This window comes from Dermacentor andersoni, chromosome 9 (genome assembly GCF_023375885.2).
Source record: "Dermacentor andersoni chromosome 9, qqDerAnde1_hic_scaffold, whole genome shotgun sequence".
NCBI lineage: Eukaryota > Metazoa > Arthropoda > Arachnida > Ixodida > Ixodidae > Dermacentor > Dermacentor andersoni.
Genome location: NC_092822.1, coordinates 37,810,613 through 37,827,453, shown reverse-complemented (window position 1 = coordinate 37,827,453; position 16,841 = coordinate 37,810,613). Strand labels below are relative to the sequence as shown.

General features: G+C 47.4%; 2 protein-coding genes across 3 annotated transcripts in view; one reads left to right on the top strand and one right to left on the bottom strand.

Annotated features, from left to right (window-relative positions):
- The window catches only part of LOC126527689 (helicase ARIP4), a 50,009-nt gene that overhangs the window by 9,804 nt on the left and 23,364 nt on the right, over positions 1–16,841 (bottom strand). For both annotated transcript variants that reach the window (XM_050175556.3, XM_050175557.3), the window contains exons 9-17: positions 16,372–16,486; positions 14,543–14,770; positions 13,170–13,335; positions 11,552–11,714; positions 10,853–11,091; positions 9,772–10,003; positions 7,972–8,271; positions 2,562–2,737; positions 490–644 (exon numbers count right to left, since the gene is read on the bottom strand). In XM_050175556.3, the coding sequence (XP_050031513.2) occupies positions 490–644; positions 2,562–2,737; positions 7,972–8,271; positions 9,772–10,003; positions 10,853–11,091; positions 11,552–11,714; positions 13,170–13,335; positions 14,543–14,770; positions 16,372–16,486 (1,774 nt within the window). The remainder of the gene's footprint in view (positions 1–489; positions 645–2,561; positions 2,738–7,971; positions 8,272–9,771; positions 10,004–10,852; positions 11,092–11,551; positions 11,715–13,169; positions 13,336–14,542; positions 14,771–16,371; positions 16,487–16,841) is intronic.
- LOC140213155 (tigger transposable element-derived protein 6-like) lies at positions 5,097–6,395 on the top strand. The gene has a single exon (XM_072284326.1). It carries the CDS (start codon positions 5,162–5,164, stop codon positions 6,380–6,382), a length of 1,221 nt encoding a protein of 406 aa, XP_072140427.1. The 5' UTR covers positions 5,097–5,161; the 3' UTR covers positions 6,383–6,395.

Genomic DNA, 16,841 nt, shown 5'->3' with positions numbered 1-16,841 from the left:
GCGCAGTGGTGCTCGACTGTATTTATTAGGCTTTACGTTTCTAAATTTACAAGCACTCATAACTTTCCCAACACAGCGAGGCAATCAATCTCTACCAACATGCGTAACCATTGCTAATCGTTGGACTCGTGTAACGTAAACATCTTGTTGAAAATGATCGACTACATCAACAAGTCAAACAGCAAGTCTAAATGCCGTTCGAAGCCAAAGGAACAATGTTCAGGCAAATACGGGCACTGCCCCTTCTTTCCATGCTGGCTGAAACTACTGTGCCTCTGCCGCCCCCCAAGACACTAGCATCGGAGCTACCCCTAGCCATGTGTGTAGGAAACGAAGAACGACACGGATATGACGAGAATGCAATGGAAAGAGACAAAGAGACGGACAGACAGAGCAAACTCAGTTTCCAGCTCCTAGATACTGTCGCAGTACGTAACTCTGAACAGCCCACGAGCTAGCACAAGGTGCGGGAAGCATTTGAATACTCACCCGTTGGAGTAGGCGGCGGCGTGCATGTACGTGCGACCTCCATGGAGGGTGGCCCTCTTTTCCAGCTCGTAGCTTTGCTTGGCCAGACGCTTCTCGAATTTGGTCAGCTTCAGGTCCTTGCGGTCGAGCAGGAGAGACTCATGCTCAAAGGGTTCCTACACACATAGGTGGGGAGGAGAAAAATATTGTGGTGCCATGCTCTTAAGAAGAGAAAAGACGACAATGCTGGCAGTACAAAATTCAAAACAAACTAATTCATGAAACAGCGATGACTGCAGGGGAGACTGGTGTATTTTTGCATAAGAAGGGAAGCAAATAAGTGGAGTCAAGTTTTTATGTTTTGTGCCCCACAGATTCAAGGCAACTAGAAAAAACACGGGTATGCACACTGTTCAGCTGTGATAGCACAGGAAATAACCACGAACACGGAGCAACAAACCAGAACTGGTGTCACTGACAATTCATTCCTATGCCAAATGGCAAACTACGAGTAAGTACTCATACATGGTGTCTCCTTCAAAGTAATCCCCCTTCAGTCTAACACATCTACACTGTCCTCTGCCGCACCTCTATGCACTGATGGAAGAATTGTGGGATGATCCACAGGTCCGCGTTAAGACCTTTTTGATGGCCTCCATGCCTTCAAAATGGTTTCTCTTGATAGTCCTTTTCAGCTGGCAATAAAAATGAAAGCTTGCAGGAGGCAACATCTGGGGAAAAGCGAGGTTGTTCCAATGGCGATGTGCCTCTAGACCAGGAACTGCTGGGCGCTGAGGATGTCGCAACTTGAATGCGTTGTCCTGATGCAGTAGCTACAATTTGTCCTGCCACAACTTTTGCCACTCTGCAATGATTGAGCTCTGGCCTTGTTGGTATGAATCTTTTCTAGTGCTTAGTAAGCACAAACTTGGGATAAGACAGACAGGACATGAGTCGAGCGTTTGTGTGGTTCGGCTTCTGTCCATTCGCACTGAGAGTCCATTGTGCACCGAGAGAAGAAAATGTTGCAGGTTCCTTTTGTAGATTTGCCGATTGTGGCAGGAACTCATCGTGGACAGTGCCTCTCACATCGAAGAATGTGATTTGCATGAATTTCACTTTCAAATTGGACTGCCTTATTTCCTACAGCCTCAGTGAAGGAAGAGACTTCACAGTGGCAACTCGGGTACTATGATTCTAGGCCTTAGTGAAAAATCCGTGTTTTACCACCAGCGATGACACTATGAAGCAAATCTGGTTCTGTTTGAAAATGTGAGATCATGTCTTGACACACTACCATGGAGATTCTCCTTCAAATCAGCATTCAGCAGCCATGGCACTAGCATGCCATAATCTTTGGTAACATCCTCAACATTGTCCTTCTAGATTTCTGGCAAGCTGGCGGTCATTCGCCGGCGATAAGCACTGAAAACATGCCTTACGCGTTCAACACTACCGTCAGTCTTGAACCTTGAACCTCTGGCGCCACTCAAACACACATGTGCATAACATGTTAGCTACATACATTTGCTGAAACATATGAAGTACTTCTGAAGAAGTTTTCCTCAACCGGGCCAGAAATCTCTGGCTGACTCGTTGCTCCATATTCGCGGTTATTTCCTATGCTCTCACAGCTGAATGATGTGCAAAGACAAAGGAGCAAATAAAAGTGTGCTTTGAAAAAAAGCTAATGGTTCCAGGAAGCTCAAGTTACGGTCATATACTACTAAGACATCATATCACTTGATTACATAAATTTACCCCTATTCTGCCCATAGCTCACACAATAGATCGAGTCATTACTTTACCGCAAGACTTCGTATGTGTGTTATAAAGTGCTACGGGAGGACATGAGCAAACAAACTAGAAGGTTCCTTTCCAGCATCCCATGTGTGAGTGACAACGGTGCAATCTATCCACGGATGCTTCGGAATGTGAGCTGGAGCACAAACAACTGGTTACACCGTGATCACGCACGGAAATGTCAAGTAATTAAGCCCAAGAGGCGTCTCCTTTTATTTAATTTCCTCCCATTTGCACTTCATTAATAAGATGTGACAGTACTACGACTACAGCGCCTGCACACAACTTGCCTTGGTGAGGCACTGCGAGTACTCCATGGTGAGCGTGCGCAGCACGGAGTCAGAGAAACCGCTGGCGACAGCCGAGAGGTCCTGCACAGGAGGGTCGTCCTCGTTGTCCTGCACCAGGGTGCTGACGTCCTTCCAGGTCAGGTTGGCCTCCGGGTTCATCTCGTCCACCACACGGTCTGCGTGTGCCGGAAGGCCAGTGGTCATTACAGCACACGGTGCTGAGGAAACTATAGAACATCTACTGTGCTACTGCCCATCATTTCAAAACGAAAGACATGACCTCTGCACAGCTCTCAATCAGCTAGATAGAACACCGTTCACCTTGAACAAGATCTTGGGACCATGGCCTCGCAAATCGCAGCTACAAAAGGCCACAAAAGCGCTGCTGCGATATTTGAAAGCTACTGGATTGAGTCAGCGCCTGTGATCCGGACTGAGTGACTGAACGATATCCCCAGTAGACTTTCTCTTCTTTTAATCTTTCCGTCCCCTTTTCCCTTTCCCCAGTGTAGGGTAGCCATCCGGACTCAGTCCTGGTTAACCTCCCTACCTTTCCTTTATCATTTGCTCCCTCTCTCTCTCTGCTTGTTAGCCTAAAGAAGGAATTAGCACTAGACTGCCAGAGCAGAAATCGTTCCGCTGTCATTCCGGAAGACAGCAAGAGCTTGGTACCATGTTTGGGCACTCGCTGTTCTCAAGCTGTGCTACCGTCCTTGAGCAATGGCCTTGTCTATGAAAGCAGTCTTTTGAAAAGGCAAAGTAAGGAAACTAAGCAAAATGGTACTCGAATGAATGAGATGTCTCACAGATAAAAGTGAGTTCAACAGCTGAACTGCACACAAGAGAAAAGACAATACAAAGCGGAGTCCCCATTTTCCCTTTTGTCCCCATTGTGGGTGTTGAACTCGCTTTAGCTAAGAGAGCCAAACTTTTGTGCTAACTAGAGAGCAATGAAAGTGACCACTGTTCTCTACATTGAAACTCCTAGTACACAATGTCATATACTGTCTATTACAGTGTAGACTACTTATATTGACACGTGTACTTGTCTTTATCGGGCGACACGTTTTGCCGCCTAACAAATGTTATCGCACAGCGCGGGACGCGCATGCATGTATCCGAAGTTTCTGGAACGTTATCGATGCTTCTATCCGCTGTCTGTTGTCGCCGAACCTTGTGGTATCTGATTTCATCGCTTGACACGAATGGTGTAGATCTTTGTAGAAGGCACGCGGGTCCCAACGTTTAGTCTGGAACATTCGATGACTGCTCTATAAAAGCCGACGCGCTTGACCCGCTGATCAGATTTTCGCCGATCGCCGACCGTGTTCGCCGCTATCGTTGTGCTATAAGTGTAGCCTCTTTTGTGGGCACAGGTTCGCCCAATAAAAGTTAGTTTTGTGTTCCACGGTATTGCAACTGTGTTCTTTGACGTCACGACCACGTGACAATATTGCAAGTTGCCAGAGTTGCGAACATTCGCGCTGCAGCCAAAACAAATTGTGAAGGCTGTACATGTGGAAAACACGCTGACCAACCATGTGCATCTCAACAGCACAGTGGACCCTGTAATGTTAAAATTAGCAGGGAAAAAGAAAGAAAAAAAAGAATGCTTTTGTGAGAATTTAATTGTTGTGAAATGCTACAGCACGGACAGGGAATGCGCTGAAAAACGAAATTTTACGGTCAAAATACAGTCGAGCCCACTTATAACGGCCCCACTTAAGACGAACGCTCGCTTATTACGAACAAGTCCGGCGTGACCGTCAAAATATATGTTTAGACTATGGCGCTCGGTCTCAGCTACAACGAACGCCCGCGAGCCTAGCCGATCGGCTACAGCGAACGCCTTGGTGTCGCAGACCACTTTTCACGTAGTGAGATCCGCCGACCCTGTGCTGTGCACGCTCTGAGAATTGGCTGTCCCGCGGCGTCTCGCCAGAGGCACGGAGGAGTGGCGATGCGGCGAGGGGATCGCCGCGATAACGAGAGAGCGAAAAAAAAAATGCCGGCCCAGCACGCATCAGCAACGTGAACACACAAGTCGAAAGTGCCAGCTCATTCGCCACGGGACCCCACTCGCCATCGTCGACGTCAGGGCAGTGGCGAAGTTTTCCACCAATTGACAACGTAGCACGTGATCACATGCTTTCGTACCCCCTCTTCTCCCCCCCCCCCCCCTTAACGCCGCGCCTCACACCTCACACGACTGCGGGACTGTCTTTTTCTTACTTGTGGTTGTGCTAGCGTTGTCGGCGTTGTTTCCTACTGGTGTGCTCCCGTGCCTATCCGAGATGGCAGATTTGCCGGCGTCTACTTCGACAGTGAAGCGAAAAGCTTTGGACTTGGCCACGAAACTGTTGATCTTGAAAGACCTTTCCCAAGGCGCGAAAAACCACGAACTGGTGAAAAAGTATGGTTTGTCGAAATCGACAATATCCACGATACTAAAAGAGAAGGACAAAATCTACAAGAGTGCCGCCACGGACTCCGCGACGAGGAAGCGCCTACAGAAAGCCACATATGCAGGCGTTGAAGACGCGCTTCTAAAGTGGTTCCTTGATACTCGAGCACGCAATGTTCCCATCAGCGGGCCGCTGATGTTGTCCAAAGCAAAGGACTTAGCGTTCCTCCTGGGCTTCCCAGATTTTTCTCCTGGCAATGGCTGGCTCCATCGCTTCAAGCTCCGCCACGGAATTATTTTCAAGACCATCAACGGCGAATCGGCATCGGTAAGCGACGAAGACATCAACACGTGGATGTCTAAAAACTTGGCCCGTGTATCAAGTTATGCTGAAAGGGATGTGTATAACGCCGATGAAACGGCGCTATTCTATCAAATGCTGCCTGGCAAAACGCACGCTATGAAGGGTGACAAATGTGCTGGCGGCAAGCACAGCAAAGTTCGCATAACTGTGCTTTTGTGCACCAACATGGATGGAAGCGATCGATGCTTGCCATTTGTCATCGGTAAATCAAAGAGGCCACGTTGCTTCCGCACATATGTACCAGTGCGTTACAGGCATAACTCGAAGTCGTGGATGACATGCGAGTTGTTCGCGGAATGGCTCATTGACTTTGACAGCAGCATGGCGAAGAAAGGGCGCAAAGTTCTTCTGATTCTCGACAACTGTACCGCCCACCATGTCCAAGCTGTCTTAACGGCAGTTGAGTTGCTTTTTCTGCCGCCAAATGTAACTTCAAAAGCGCAACCGCTGGACATGGGTGTAATACGGTCGTTTAAAGCGGCCTACAGGCGCCGTGTTGTGCAGCGGATGCTGATTGCAGTTGATCGCCCCGCTGCCAATGTGCCTCTGCAGGTCTCGCTGTACTCGGCGATAAAAATGATCAAAGCGGCGTGGATGGAAGTGACACCCGAATGCATCCGGAATTGTTTTCGCAAGGCCGGCTTCGCTGACGCACCTGAAGCAGGCATTGAAGACACTGAACAAAGCCAGCCTGACGACGACTTGTGGCGACGCGTTGTTGACGCTAACCTGGCCTGCTGCGATCTTGATTGGCAAGATTTTGTTGATGTGGACGACGCTGCTGAAGTTGCGGAGTCGTTTTGCGACGAGACCGCCGTCCGGGAAGTGCGGGCATCAAGCGACGCCGAAGCATCGGACGATGACAACGATCCGTCAGAGCCAGCACCCGTAAGTGCGACCACAGCAGTGAGCCATATTGAGGCACTTAGAAATCTTGTGTATTTTAAGGCCTTGGGTGACGAACACATCGCAGCTTTGAACAAGCTTGAAACCGCCGTCATTGGGTGTGCTCTGACGAGGCAGACAACGATCACCGATTTTTTTTCTCAATAAATTTTTGTTTTGATTGATGTCAATTTTTGTGTGTGGCCCACATACCACGAACTTCTGGATAGAACGAACGAATTCCGCGTGACTCTTGGGTTCATTATAAGCGGGCTCAACTGTACCACTGGCCTACTTTGGCGAGCCATGCTCGAGGGCGTCCAGAACCGCATTGCCAACAGCACAAAGTGCACCCCATGCGTCAGTCAGATGGCAACACTGGCATGGAGCAGTTATCTTGACGACTTCTGCGAGCGCTCGCATGGCTCAGAACTGGATGTCAAGCCTACAAGCAACAATGTTCCTGCAGTGATAAGCACACTGTCTTGGCACCTGGAAGGCGGTTGCTCACGTGCCTGGAACGACGCCCTCCGTAGCACTGTGTCCCATTGCCGCTATAAGTGAAATCTCGCAAATGTGATTGGTGGAGTGTAAGGGCGTCTCCCAGCAAATCTCCAACTGGCAACGCCACCTCCTTACACGATGCCCGACGGGTGGAACCGAAAGCAGTCTGCTTAACGAAATTCACCAGAATGTCAGTTCCCGTATTATCTGCTCGTATAACATTAGCAGAGTCCAAAAAGTGCTCAAACGCATTTTCTGGCCGCATTTCGTAAAATACCGTCACAATCACACTTGCATGGCCGTTGCCATTTTCGTTTGCAAAAAGAGCAGTGGGCCGAAGGTGACTACTGCAGGTGCCAGAAATGCGTCGTGGCAGCCATATTGCTTGACGATTGCCCATTTCGAAATGCTGCATTGCCAACAACCAGTACTGACATGTGATGGGGGTTTGCATACTATGTGTAGTGTGTTTATACTCTGCAGCTTGGTGTGCATTGAAGTTGTCCTGTCCTGTGGTGTGGTGTGCAGAGAAAAATAAATCCTCATCCCACTGACATGGACTTGCTTATGGTGGCTTGAGATGGGGCCCACCGCATTGACTGCCAGGCCTCTGGCTGCAATTGAGAACTTGAACTCTCTTGTTGTCACTGAGAGTGACTGTCTGAGAACACGGCTCCTTATTTGATGCAGGATTTCGTTGTTGATAGATACCAAATACATTGATTCCTACAGACGTTAGCCGGGGATACGAAAACATTTTGTTGTGGTAAGAATTTCGTTGCCTTATGCTTTCGTTATGTGGGGTTCGACTGTATGAACATGCAACTTGGATGTTTGCAGCGTTTTCAACTTGCAAAAAGTTCAAAGGCTGTCTACCTGTAAAATCCTGAGGACCGGACTTTCCAGATGGCATTTGGAAACATGGCCAGAGGCATGGCAATGTTTTCAAAAGTTTCTTTATAAAGACTGTTGTATAAAGTGGCAAACACAGCAAGGAAGAAGAGAAATGTCAATGCAGTTTTTATTTTTGTCTCCACCATGCCCCTCTGTTACACCCTACGGGTGACCATTACTTTCAGCCGCTGTGTGCCAGAGGATTTTTCTAAAGTGCAACAAATTCAATTTCTGTCTAAGTAACATGTTAGCAGGTTTTGAATTAAAACGCTAGTTAGTTGCAAACTTTACAGGAGATCTAGGAGAGCTGGCGGGCATGCCGCAGTGAAAGAAGCAGGAAACGCTCGCGCCAAACTGACCTGACATGCCCTGCTTGTTGACCTGCCGGTCGTAGATGCGCTTCTCTAGGCAGTTGTCACACACCAGGCGGTAGATGTGGCAAGGCTTGGCTTGGCCGTATCGGTAGATGCGGCACACGGCCTGGGCGTCGTGACAAGGGTTCCACGAGGCGTCCAGCACCACAATGCGATTGGCGCCCGTCAGGTTGATGCCCAGGCAGCCGGCCCGCGTTGACAGCAGGAACAGGCTCACCGACTGGTTGCAGTTGTACTCGTTGATGAGCTTCTCGCGCTCCTGCGCCGATGTGCTCCCGTCCAAGCCTGCAGGTGACGCAATGCAAGGTTCAGTGACACAGCCTGTGACGATCGCTGCGCTTCATCGACCAAGGCACAACTATCAATCAATCAATCAATCAATCAATCAATCAATCAATCAATCAATCAATCAATCAATCAATCAATCAATCTTTATTGCGCATTCATTCATTTACAAAAAAATGGATGCTGGGACAAGAACTAAAAGCTGCTTTTTTTGCAGCTTGACAAGGTTCTTGCCCGTATTCATGACCACGGGGACATAATAAAATAAAGTTTGTACACTTTAGTGTGTGCAACGTACAAATGTATAAGTGAAGATGTGTAAGGCGAAATGTACATTCTGTGATACAAAGCAGTCGAACTATGATAAATCTTGCCTGTGTGGGTTGTTCTTTGTTTAACCTTCCGCAGGTTAAAGCCAATAGAGGCTCTAACACTCAGTGATGAGGTATTGTGTGGAGTCATATAGAAGAGGAAAGCTCTCGATAAAAAATGAAATGCTGGAAAGGGCTTACGGTGTGTTGCAGGCCCCCTCTAAGACACTGTACCCTTGAAATTTAGGCACTCAATTACCCCTGTGCCTTTTCCAATTTCAATTACTGCTGATCTCTTTGGTAGCTTAAAGGAATACAGTAAAGACCCGTTACAATGAACAGTGATAGTCCAGCAAGAAAGCTAATCCAAACTCTGTTCTACTTAAAGTTAGGTCTCTGGCCATGTTGTAAAAAGAAAACAGAACTTCACAAGCACCACCTTCGAAGCTTTTGATTATTAAAACCTGGCCAATTGCAAAAACGAACAAACAAAAAATTTAACAAAACATAATTTCAGTGCTAATCATACCAACACACTATAGCAACATGGTGTGCTGTCTGCTTTTTTTCCAAATACTGGCTGCAGTCAAATGACAGTTTTGCTGGTTTCCTCACACAACGGCAAGATTTTTCCACCAGGAGAAAAATGGGTTCCAGTGATACTTTGGCAGCTGCAGCCCGCCTTCTGCGTGAAACACGAAAACTTTGAATAGCCAATTTTCTAAGTTGAATGCGACTCAAATAGCAAATGCTATTCGGTTTCCCGCACCCTTGCTCTATGGGACCTCCTCCCGTATACTCGCACATCCGTGTAGTATTTGTACATGCGGTATGAATAAATAACTGATTGAATTGGTGTTTGAAACTTGGAATATTTGCGTAACCCTACACACGAAACTAAATGAATCTCTGGGGTTTTACGTGGCAAAACCACGATTTGATCATGAGGCACGCCGTAGTGGGGAACTCCGGATCAATTTTGACCACCAGGGGATCTCTACCGTGCCCCAAATGCACGGGGCACGGGCGTTTTTGCATTTCGCCCCCATCGAAACGTGGCCGGGATTCGATCCTGCAACCTCGTGCTTAGTAGCGCGACACCACAGCTGCTAAAAGCCACCGCGGCTGGTTACACGTGAAACTGAACTCCTTCAAAGGGATTCTCGATTTTCCCCCTCTGTTTACTCACGGAAGTAGTTCTTGCCGCGGGTCCACTTCTCGCCGTGGGGGAGGCCTGGCCTGAGGGGCACCTCCCGGCGGCTGAGGAAGCGCTCGACAAGGTCCAGCGTGGACAGGGACTGGCTGAAGACGAGCAGCTTGTCCCCGACGCCCAGCGTCTGCTCCACGATGGTCATGAGCACCAGGAACTTGTAGCTGTTCTCCAGCATGTCCGGCATGTATTTCTCCATCAGGGGGTACGCCTGACACGACACGGGACGACCACATTGACGCAACCACCCTTTCTTTTTTAGTGGTCAGCTTGCAGAGTGCTATGTACAATCTCAAAAAGAACTATGGAATGTCGCCCGCAAGAAATATGGTGATGAGGTCGAGCTCACAAAGTTAAAGGAGAAAAGGAAAAAGCAACAACCGCACAATTCGGCAAATCCTCCGGCGCTGAAACTTCAAGAGGCATGACAACAACGGCTGCTATTTCTGGGACCCTAGGTTCATTTTTCTAGTAATGTCATTTATAGCATTGTATTTCAGAAATTGAATAGCAGATGTTCGATTACTCATGCGCTCATACTCATACATGCTTCTCTTAGTGGTACTGCACCCACAAAAGACTTGGTCCTCAGAGACCGGCATGGGTGAAAATTCCTGTAGTACTCCCATATGGCAAGTCAAACATAGTTACCCCGAGTGTCTAGCTGGCATTACTACAATCAAGGAGCAATAAATGCCCCTTTTGCCTGCTTGCATTCGTACCTCGATACTTTCTGTTCCTCAGAGCTCGTTGACCCCCCACTGCAATCAAGTGAAGCTGCAGTTTTTCTACAAATTGGCAATAAATAATTGACTTACTGGTTGACTGAGTAAAGCTTTTGGAAGTTGCACAGAGGAGGCTAGTTTGCAAGGTCCCAAGTTTTCTGATACTACACCAATTTGCTGGTCAGCTTCACTCGATAACTTTCATCGCTCAAGTTTAGCTTTGGCAATGGCAGAGCAGCTTGTAAGGCTCCTGAAGGCTCTAAGCTTTTTCGTTTCTTCTTTCTTTTTTTCTCTTTAGTGACATGCACCAAAGTAGGGCCCCGCTATCCACTCACCCACTCGTAGCTGATGTTGTTGTCTGACTTCTCCCGGAAGGGTGCAACAATGCCTGGCTCCTGCGTGTACTTCGGTTTGTTCACACCCATGCCGGACACGGGCGTCGAGACGCCATCGCAGTTGAGCCCGTAGGAAGAGTAAGGGGAGTCTTGTGGCTGACCCAGAGGGTCCACGCACCCGGCCAGGCTGCCGTCCGGCCCCACACAGCTGTTTTCCGCAACTACGGGGTCTGGGAGGCCTGCACGCGCATGTGCGAACAGAAAAAAAAAAAAAAAAAAAAAAAAAGACACCAGAATTTATTCTCACAAGGTCGGTGAGATTATCCCAAGACAGTAGTAAGAACCTTGACTAGGTCTGGGGCACCCAGGTAGAGTGCTCACAGAATGAAACACGTCAATTTAGGGCTAACTAATTGTTATACTATCGTTTCAGCCGTCTGCGATTGGCGTGACATCGGCGCAATTATTGAACAAACAGTTAGATCAGAGTCCAAAAATGAAAAGAAAAGAGAAACCCTTCGTAATGACACAATCAAGCTCAAGCTACATAGAGAATCTGTGGCACTCAACGTTGAAGTCAAACTGTGCCTGGTCCACAATAAAAAGAGAGAGAGAGAGAGAGAGAGAGAGAGAGAGAGAGAGAGAGAGAGAGAGAGAGAGAGAGAGAGAGAGAGAGAGAGATGGTTGGCCTCCCCTGACCTGCTGAGTTGGTGTGGTGGTGGTGGTGATGGTGGTGGTGCTTCTTGGGTTGCGTCTCCTTGACCGTGGGGCCTATCAAGTCGATGTCCAAGTCGATGTCTAGGCCCTCCTCATGCTTCTTATCTTGCACCAGGTGGAACAGGATGTCCGGGTGGTTCCACACCTGCAGGTATAGTCCCGTGTTAGTCTTGTTAAGATTGAAAGGGCCGGTTATTATTGTTGGGAGTCAACGTCTCGTTAAGAAATCAATGGTGGAGCTGCTGCTAATATAACCACTTGTGGCTCAGCCTAAACACTATAACCCTTGTCGTTATTTTTCCAATCATTCACACTCTCCGAGGAGCCCTGTGCATGCAAAGAAACTACTTGCTTGCTTCTAATGCTACATCTGTACTTTTAATAAACAACCTTTCAAAATGTACTATGTAACGACAGGAACTTCCTAGCTTTACCAATACTGGGAGGGGGACATTGTTCTATATCAATTGGGATAACGGTTGCTCATTATTCGAAAAATATTCAAACAGTATTCAATATTCTATTCGAATGTGGCACTATTTGATTCATATTCAATTTAGTCTCCAAATTCACTATTCGCACACCTCTATATAAAACATCAATGTTGCTTCGCACAAGAAGAAGCTTAAAGTATTCCAGGATATGCATTTTCAATGCGAGGAATCTGTGCAGTATTTCAGCAAATATCAGCTTTCTGTGTCCAGAATTTTTGGAGATACGTAAGAAAACATTATCCCTAGTGACTAGACCTACTGCGATGCCGAGGTAGCCTCCTGGCCCTCTTCTAACTCAAAAATAGACTGTCTGCACGACTGTCGGCAAGCGAACCCGCCCAAAGGACGTCAACACCTTGCAGTTAAGAATTGTGATCTTTTGAACACACAGGATGTCTTTAGATTAGCATGTGGCAGCAACAAAATGGTTTGAATTAAGTGAAATGAATGGGTGGTGTGCGCGCAACATCAATGTCATTTTGGCAACTGCGATTGCTCATCACACTGACCTCACCCCTACTCCCACACGATGGAAAAAGTAAATGGCAAAGTGAAACTGAATAAATAACCCGTTATATGGTGTTGGCTGTCTCAAAGCGGCAAAACATCGATTTACAACCATCGACAGGAATGGGCTCGGACAGGTAACCGCTTACACAACAAAGAACATGACAAGTTGAAAATGACACATCAGTGCTCCTTAATGCCTTCTGTGGCACATTATTATTCTAAATGCTGACCAAAGATGGCCATTTTTCTTATTAAGTAATACTTTATGAAAAAAGAAATGTAGGCAATATCCTCAACACTTAGTTATAAAAAAACTAAGCCATTTAATTGAAAAATTAACCATTGCAGAAAAGAACTGCGAAAAGAAATTAGAAGTATTGTTGCAAAAACGTTAGTACCATAAAAACTGGGAAGTATCAGAGCTCGTTCTTGGCTATTTTTGCAAGTACTAATAGGGGGCAAACCTGGCTTGTATATAGAACTGGAGGAGTTAATACACCCATAAACATCCATCAACGTCTCCTCAAAGGAGGTGCACATCAAAACAGAGTACATACGCTTCCTTTAACTTTACGGTTTTGTTGGGCGACACTGACCTTGCAGCAGACCGCAAAGAACTTGAGTGGGTTGGTGACCCTGTAGTTGTGAAGAAACTCCTTGACAAACTCCCGATACAGCGTCCGCTGGATGGGCGTCATCCGAATGAGCAGCACGTGCTCTTCCTTCCGAGGCAGGGCGTCCCGGAGCACCGCATGGCCTCGCCTGGAGAGAGCAACCCAACAGAACATCAGGATCTCCCTTGTCGCCTAGCTCGTACCCGTGGGCTCGTTCACGTCGGCTATTGACAGAGGTCGCACTACAGATATTCACACCGGCAAGTGGCGACCTGCCCGTTGCCACACTGAGGTGTCTCACAATCGATGTCGGTCATATCTGCTTGTACCGCCATCTCCAAGTAAAATAAGTGCCAGCATACACAGACCGCGGTACATGACCCGGTACACAACCGGGGTAGTTGGAGAAGTATGGCAGAGGCCTTTGCTCTGCAGTGGGCCTAACCAGGCTGATGATGATGATGATGATACACAGACTCACTCGACATCAGAAGAAGCTTTGCTACCAACTTGGAAGTTGCTGGTATGAATGAGCCCTGTGGGCTCATTCTATGAAGCTCTAAGAATCGCTAACGGTATGTTCGACTGGTGGTTTTCAAACGCTCCAGGGGCACTAAAGCGCATTCAGCTCGTCAAAGTATAGCACTCAGAGGTAGGAGTGTGTGAATATTCGAAACTTTCGTATAATGACTCAACTGTTGCTGAGTACGTCACGGTCTCCAAATCAAATAGTTACCATTTCACGGTATTAGCAAATACAAATATTTTAAAAGCATTACAAATTGCCAACCGCAGATGACCAAACATAACATCGGAGCAAAAGTGCAATAAATGTCATCTCGGAAGCCATAGTAGGCAAAAAATACCCAAGAAGCTTCCTAATGGAGAATGCCATATGTCACTCAAGGAGCCAGAGGTTTTCGGCCAAACCGCTATCATTTCGCACTCACTGAAGGGAGTTGAGTATGCTAATAAGCTGCTTTTTGTTCCTAATGCTCCATTTTCACTTTTAATAAACAGCACTTCATAACATAAGACGTAATGACAGAAGCTGGCTAACATTGTGATTACACTAGGATGTAAGCATAGCTTTAAATTAAGGGTGAAAACCGTTAATTGTTCCAATTTCAAAAACTTTTCAAAAAGTGTTTGACTCCTATTCGATCTGGTCTCAAAAATTAGTTTTCGTAACCCCCTACTCGGGACACTTTCGCCCGACTCATTCCGAGCGTCAAACTTGGAGTGCTCAGACACGCTCTCACACTTGAGCTACGAGAATGCAACCATGGTGCAGAACATCGAACTAACGAAATCACCGCGATGGAATAAAATAAGCAGCAGGGGGTGCAACCGACCTCTGAACAAACCCCTGCAGGAGGCTGTGCAGCACGTGAGCGCGAAAGCGCATGAGCTGCCGGTCCTTGGGCGTGCTGTCCAGGCACTGTCCGTTCTGGATGGGCCGTTCAAACATGTTGCAGAACTCGGAGCGCGTGCCCAGGTACGAGGGGCGCACAAAGTCCACCATGCACCAGTACTCCAGCAGGTTGTTCTGTAGCGGGTAGCCCGTCAGCACGATGCGCCGCCTGCGTAAGGGAACACGCCGTAAGGGAGCTCGCCTTGAGAACACGCGTCTGCCGTGCGAGCAGAAGGTCAACTGCACCGAGCCTTGAGGGGAAGCTTAACCTCAGAACTACTACGTAAATACACGGGAATTGGGAAATTGTCGTAATTGGCATCACCAAACCTGGTGAGGCTTGTTGCATTTAAGAGAAGTTGGAATCTGTCAAATGGATGCAGTATACATGTTTTATTCAGACCATCAATCTTTTTTTTTTTAGAAAATGTGCTGAAAATTATGCAATTTCAAAAAAGTGAAGCATAAAGATCGCAGCACTGTAAACTACAGCGTTGTAAACAGTACAATGTTGCATCATACAGTCGAAACTTGTGATCAAACAAAAGCCCAAGACAACAAAGTTCTTGTCACAATAAAATATTTTCGTATCCCCGGGTGAATGCTCAAAAGCTGCAGCAGCATTAGGCCCAATATCATCTGGCCGTGTAGTGTAATGCATTTTCTGCCCAGCTAAATTGTGCAAACATGCCTCCACAGCGTGCTTGTATTGGCTGCCGCCATTTTCATTCACAGTAACTGCAAAGCATTGGAAGCGACTGCAAGTGCCAGAAACAGGTCCCAGCCGCCTTCCCGTTTGTTGATTGCCTGTTTCAAATGGCACAGCTGCATCGCCACCGACCAGTACCAACATGACTGACCAGTACCAACCAGTACATGACCAGTACCAACGCACATGCAGCTTGATGTGCGTTGAAGTTGACCTGTGGTATGTACAGAAAACGAAGAAGTCCACAACCCGCCCGTGCAAGCTCATTCGTGGCGCTTAAAATGGCGGCTGCAGAATGGGATGCCATTTTTCCAGCCCTGACCCTGTGCTAAGCCAGCGTGCTTGGCAGTGCCAAGAATGCTGTTGCTGATTGAATCTAGCCCTACCTTTGAAATCTCGCGAGAGCGTTCCCGAAAGTGATTGCCCGAAAGTGCTGACTTCTGCTTCAAGCACGCTTGTTTCGACACCGCCCAGCAGGCATAATGTGCGGATTCAGCATGACCTGATGAAGGTTTGCGCAAAGACGCAAATCATGCTAGTGCCCTCGGTGCTGCGGCACCAATGCTGGACAATATGTGGGGTGGACTTTGTGCTGCCGACAATGCAATGCTGGATAGCCTTGAGCAGCACTTCCCACTCCGGCAGTAAATTTTCGTCTTGCAGCAGTGTCTGGGCTGCCTCATTTCAGAACAAAATTCTCACGAAAGCTAATTTCTTCACTTTTCAAGCTGCTTTCGTCACTGCTGGGTTCAACTGTAGTAGCACGGCAACAAAGAAACAATATCACATATCTGTAAGCTGCACACACTGAGACATCGAGACCTGCTGACAAAAGCTGATGTACTGTACAAAATTCTGCAATAGCAACACACCACAGAGATTTTTTTCAGCAATTTAGAGACTAACGTAATGATAAAGAGAGATCTCAGGAGTCCTCTTCGAACAAAAATCCTTCAAAACTAAAGCGTAACTTGCTGTGCACAAGCAGCTGCTTCAGCACACAAACCAGTACACGAAGAACTTGCTCGCAAGGACTAACTTGAGTTCGCATGCTCACTCACTTGGTTCGTATGCTCTTGAGTGCAGTGGACGTGCTTGCATTGCAGTTCTTGATGCGGTGCCCCTCGTCGCAGATGACAAGATCAGGGCCCGGGTTCACGATGGCCTGGTGGATGTCTGGTAACACCGGGAGAAAGCACCAATCAAATCACCAGCTATTATCCCCTGCAGGTCACAGCATTGTGCTTGCCACTGACACTACAACACTACACATTGCGGGGAAGCTAAGAATTCCAATTTGAGAGAGTGGCCCTCCCTTGCCAGGTAGCTGCTAGCAACATCATGAGAGAGAGAGAGAGAGAGAGAAACAACTACGTCACAAGTGATGCTGCAACTGTAACCTGCAGCTCCCCTTTCCCCTGTTTAATTGTGGGGCTTTACAGCCTAACATGGTGTGTTGTTTCTGACATCATTTCAGCTTAACATATTTTATACTCATGTTTTGTATGACACACTATGTTCATGTTATTGG